The sequence below is a fragment of the Porites lutea genome, chromosome 2, assembly GCF_958299795.1.
Source record: "Porites lutea chromosome 2, jaPorLute2.1, whole genome shotgun sequence".
In the NCBI taxonomy this organism is placed as follows: domain Eukaryota; kingdom Metazoa; phylum Cnidaria; class Anthozoa; order Scleractinia; family Poritidae; genus Porites; species Porites lutea.
In genome coordinates, this window is record NC_133202.1 from 38,223,937 (window position 1) to 38,229,936 (window position 6,000).

The 6,000-nt window shown below is 39.7% G+C and overlaps 1 protein-coding gene across 1 annotated transcript; it reads left to right on the top strand.

The window, feature by feature from the left end:
• The first annotated feature begins 45 nt into the window (after window positions 1–45).
• On the top strand, window positions 46–4,663 carry LOC140926165 (uncharacterized). Its single transcript, XM_073375951.1, has 3 exons — window positions 46–100; window positions 1,960–2,423; window positions 3,325–4,663. Exons 2-3 carry the CDS (start codon window positions 1,992–1,994, stop codon window positions 4,162–4,164), a joined length of 1,272 nt encoding a protein of 423 aa, XP_073232052.1. The 5' UTR covers window positions 46–100; window positions 1,960–1,991; the 3' UTR covers window positions 4,165–4,663.
• The last annotated feature ends 1,337 nt before the right edge of the window (window positions 4,664–6,000 follow it).

Here is a 6,000-nt window from a genome sequence, read left to right on the forward strand (position 1 = left end):
AACCAAATACGTCGTACGCAATTTTTTTGAAACAAAACAGTCAAGCGATTCACGATCCTCTGCTTGAGCGGGTGGAATTTCAGTGAAACTTCGATTTTCTGTAAGTATGGTCTAGTAAAGCTTTATGTAACCACATAATGCAAGTACACTCTCGCAACTGACAATACTTGCTAGAATAACATTCCTCTCACAGATAGGCGGTGGAATTTTATAGAAGAAGTGAAAACTCTACTTCTGGTTTTATATTTATTGCTAATCTGAGTTCCTGAATATGTCCGTTATGACGAAAAGAAGCTTCTTTATGGTCATAGAATTTTAAATTGATCAAACATTACTAGATAAGCATTTATACATCATTCTTAACACTACCTGGAGCTGGTCAAATAAGCTCATATTTACCTGTTTACGGGAATGTTTATTTTTAAACCCACCAATGTGGTGTTAGGGGTCAGTTCATGTCGGCCCCAGCAGGCAATCTCGCTTCAATCGTCTCACTTGTTTTTTCAATGTAAATGTGACGACTCTCTGTGATAGCCTTTTTAACTGGAGGAAAGGACTGTAACCTGAGTATTCGGTTTTTCTGTGGGAAACGAAGAGAGAAGTGAAAAGGAAGAGAGCGGAACGAAACAAAAAGCCTTTCTGTCAGTATATTGAGTCTCTATTCCCCCTAGCCTTCAACGCAGACGTTCTTTTAATAGGGGTTCGTCACGCTCTGTCCCCTGCCCACCCCTCAAACCCCTTAGAACGTCTGCGTGGGAGGCTATATTCTTACTCCCTCGCTCCGTCATCTAAAATTTCCTCTCCTCTCACTGCCTAAGGCAGGCCTGATACTCAGGTTAAAAGGACTAGGAAGAAAATTCATTTTGACGAGGGAAGGTCTTGTAATGTCCAGAAGGAGGCGGTTTCTGAGCACATAGGAACTGGTTTTCTAGTTTGGAGATTCTTCAGGAGCGAGACGTCCATGAAGATCAGCTGAAATACATAAAACTGAAAGAAAAGCAAGATTTGAAATACCATGAAACTTTTTTATGGTTAATATCAATTTGCATTTTTGACGGTTGACGTTAAATTTTAGGCCTTTTGACGGCTGACGGTTATAATCCCACTGAGACCCTCTTTTAATATAATAAATGCTACATGTAGCATGACAAGAAGACTTCCTGTTAGAACGTACTGTGAAAAGGCACCACTATTTTTCAGTGGTAAGAAAAAGGGGATCCTATGGTGGCACACAAGTGTCACGGCAAAACCAAAAACCTCGCGACAAAACCAAAATACCTGACGGCAAAACCAAAAACCTCACGGCAAAAACAAAATACCTCATGGCAAAACCAAATACTTCACAGCAAAAGCAAAATAGCTTTTCTTTTGCCGTGAGTATTTGCTTTTGCCGTGAGGTATTTGATTTTTGCTGTGAAGTATTTGGTTTTGCCGTGAGGTCTTTGCCTTTGCCGTGAGGATTTTGGTTTTGCCGTGAGATTTTCGGTTTTGCCGTGAGGTTTTCGGTTTTGCCGTCAGGTATTTTGGTTTTGTCGCGAGGTTTTTGGTTTTGCCGTGACAGTTGTGGGCCACCGTAGGATCCTAATCTGTCAAAAATGGTATATAAAGGGGGAAGAATTGGATCTCGGGGCAGAGTTTCCCCGTATAAAATTTTGAGGAGTAACGTAGGAGTAGGCTGCCCCGTCCCCCTGGGAGAGGACTTCTTGCTAGGTGTAAGCACGGTTTCATACCGGAGTTTTCATTGTCTTTGCAGCTTCACTCTTTCCTTCTCGCTCACCGACAACAAAGCCCTTGCTAGTATCACTGAAATTTGTCCATACAAAAGGGAGGCAAATCTCGTATTCCAACAAAACAACCAAACCAATAAACAAAACAGCTTTCATCCCCAGTTTCTCTTTACTGAATACAACTGAACGTACTGCAGTCATCTAAAACTATTCAATTGTCGTTTCTTTATAGGGGTAACTGTAGGCCATTTATAAGTGCTTACCATGCGGTCAATCTGCCTTCTTTTCCTTCAAGCTGTGTTCATTGGTTTTGCTCGACACACCAAAGTAATTGCGAAGAGGCATTGCCCCAAGTTTACTTCTTGTATTGACAGCTATGCTGACATTTATAAATCCCTAGCATCAGAGGACAACAGTTTCAACATTGAATCTGCGCTGTATCCAGCAATGACGCCAAAATCACTTGTCATCAAAGTAGAGTTCATCACACACAATGAAACATCTGTGGCAAATTACACTTGGAGTTTAAACTGTTTATATGTTGCTATTCCTCCTCAAGTCCTCCAACTCTTGTCGCTTGGCTCAGTTCTTGTTACTCCACGCACACAGGAGCTGAAAATCTGCATCCCCTACTTCTGTGGAAATATTTCGTCGCCAAAGGAGCAGAAAGACCTCATGAAAGGTGTTCTCTCTGCGGTAAGCAACTGTATGCCTACTATTCCGTTTTGGTAAAATCCAACTAGTGGTCTATTATCAATGCTGCGTTCTGATTGGTTGAGCTACTACTACGCTATATGTTATAGCCCACTAGTAGCGAAAAGCGCGGGCTTTTTGGCAGCAAAAAAGGATTAAAGTCTAGCTTTAAGTAGATAAATTTTTTTATTCTCGATATTTTTAAACAACTAGTTGGATTTTACTAAAACAATTATTCCTCTCGCCCTTATGGCCTCTGAGTCAATAGCCCATTCGGCCTTCGGCCTCATGGGCTATTGACTCAGAGCCCATTTGGGGTCGAGGAATAATTGTTACATAGCTTACACTAATTACTGGAGTTACAGAGAAACCGAGATTATACAATTAAAAGAGAATTAATCAAAGTCATAAAGAACCCATACTCTTACGCGAAATTCTAACATTTTAGGACCAACACCACGAGGAATTATTGTTGGAGCAAGAATTTATAAAATCCAGTCTAGACTTGTAAAAGTTTTACAAAGGCAGAGATGTAGATTTTATATCGCACGTCAGAAGTGAGTCTAACAAGTTTTGACACTTTTTTTAAAATTTAAGAAAAGAGTCGTATAACTCCCTTATTACAAAATGATAACAAAATCTATGAATCACCTTGTTCAGTCATTAAAATGAAAATAAGGGTGTTTTTTGCAAAGTATCAGTGTTGCTAGAGAAACCACTAAGGTCTAGACTGACCATAAATTGTTCTCCAATTTTAAACTGGTTGTTGAATATTTTATTGTTGCATTAACTGGTAAAAAAAAGTTGTAATATGTGTTGATAATAAAACGTGTTTGTTCAACTAGTTCGGTCTCTATCGTATTATGCGAATACTGATCGCATTAAACATATTTCTTTATCACAGCTTCAAGATCTGGCCGTGCGTCCAGGAGTACGGGATCCAAGACTTAACACAGCAGAATGCGTTATAGAGGGACATGAAACAGATATAATGGCTACAGGACCTCGAAGTTCGTACATAAGAGCAATTTTATGGTGTGCATTTATTTTTTCTTTCTGGGCTGGTCCTTATTTAGCGGAAATTATTTTAGGTGTGATAGAACAGAGATCCCAAAGTCCCCAAAGTGCTATGGAACTCCGTGAGTCCCAGGCTCCCACTTCGCTGGGCCCGGGAGAAAATATTTCGGAGCCTGCCCTGATAAGGGCAGTAGTTTGCGTATGTTGTTTATTGCTTTGTGTAGAACTTATAATATTAGTCTTTATATTCAAATTTTCTGTATCAGGAAATGCCCCAATTGATGTTTACATATATATTGGGATCCTTATTTTGGAAGGTGTGATACTAACTTGCCTAAAAAAACGCCTTTCGAAAAGAGTGTTTATATTAACATTTTGTTTAATCTTTACATCTCATCATTTTTGTTGGCTGGTGATCGGCATTATGATTAATCCAGTGTGGGGACTAACGGTTTTACTCCTAGCTTGCTTTTCTGTCGTCTTGTTAACTTTCCTACTCTGCCAGATTTTTGACGGAGGCAATTTCAAATGCAGTCCAGGCGACATCATGCAAATCATTGTATGTGGTATTACCTTTTGCGGTGGTTTCTCGCTTGTTGCGTCAGCAGTTTTAGCGGGACAGTCGTTTTATGGAAGGGGGACTGCGGACGATCTGGTGAAAACCGTACTGTTGTCTGTTATCAGCGTTGGTACTTCACTGTTGTCTTGGCTGAGTAAAAACCATTAGAAAAAAGAGGAAAATGCTTCCCAATAACTCTAAAACATAAAATAGAGGAATATTTCCAAGCAGATAGCGCCGTCCGTTCTGCCAGCCTGTGGGCAAGCTCTCCATTTTGCCACAGTTAGAGGAGTGGCGAAAATTCACGCGCGGCTTCGCGGCTCGCTTCGCTTGCTACAAATGGAGAGCTTACTCCGGCGATTCGGGGCTTCCGTTCTGCGCATCTTGAGTAGCCCTAGGAAACTCGGATATTTAGATGATGCCTCCTCTTTTTACAAAGCATGTCCACTCAGCAAGAAGCAAAGATTAAGGAAATCCAAATACAGTCGAAACCTCCGTAAGCGACCAACCAAAGCGCAAACCTTCACTGAAGGGTCTCTTCAAGGAATAGGTACCGAACACTTCAAAGACAATTTATCGAATACAATATTTTGGAAGTTACAAACGTGCAGTATCATTCTGTAACTTACTCTAGGTAGTGATAGTAACATCACCTGCGAAAACGTAGATCGGATCTCTCGACAAGTGGTTACTAGCGATAAAAAGCAATGGAACTGTCGCGGTCGTTTACAAGAGGCACCAAGTACAGACGTTTAAACACGAAAATTATGGTGTTTTGTGGTCGTTTACATAGGTGGTCGAACACAGGGGTAACGGTGAACTGTTTAGAGTTAACCTACTTGAATCTTTTTCAGTTTATGGCGAATCAACCTAAGAGGTTAATGGAAAAAAGACTTTATAAATAACTTGATTTGAGTAGTCTTACTTTAATAACCTGTCTTATTTATGAAACAATAACTTACTGCCACAAAGCTTGTTTCTTTGATCACTGTATAGATCTGAAAAAGAACGGGCAATTATTTTAACATGGGTTATGAACCTGTTTAAAGGGTAAATTTTGGACTTAATCATAAAAATTTTTTTAGCATTTTTTCTAATATTGTCTTTATTAGTTTGTCAGGCGGAGATTCAAACTGGTTTTCACCGAGACAACAGGCGCACAATTAAACGTTTTATACAATACACGTGAAAATAACAGACACTTCCTGAAGTTGAAATTTTTAGAGTTTTCAACCTTTGTAAGGGAGTGTGCATTAGAACAGGGGAAAGTCTCTTTTTAGTTTATATCGTAACTGCATGTTATAGACACGTTGACAGATTCTTAATGTGATTAATAGTTTGTATTAACTCGTAGAAGGAAAATAAAGGTTATACTTTATTTGTGCTGGTTCTTTGAACTTTAATTTCACTTATGCTCGGCATCACTGTTGATAGTTTCTCTGAACCCGAACTGGGCGCTCGGGGGGTGGGGAGGGGGGTGGGTTTAGTAAAAAAGGTTTCATACGGGCAGGCTCCGCCCCAAAGGCTAATAGTCCATCAGCTGGGAGCCGAAAATTTGGGTTTATGGCTCACTCGAGGGGAACAGCCGAAACATGTCACATATTAATCTTTGACTAGTAAGTATCACAAAAATGCATGATAGCAAGGACAAAACGGTAGCTTTCACTTTGAAAATCGAAATTTAAATTTGCCCCTTATAATCTCCTTTTGGCCGCCATCTTGAATTTCGGGGAAGGCTGAAAAGTTGCTCATATTCTTTTAACGTAAACAAATCTTGTTTTAGCGTAGATTTAAAACAAATTTGAACTAAAAACATGACCTCCGTTTATTTTAGTGCTTAAATTATAACTACCTGACGTCCTATGAGAATCAACATCGCCCGTTATTGCAGTCTCTCAATAAGACCGGCAGTTCGCAATTTGTCAACTAGAAAAAATGTAAGGTTTAGAAAATTGTTTCCGAAAAGAGTAAGTAACTGAATCATATTTTTGCATTGCAAGTGTA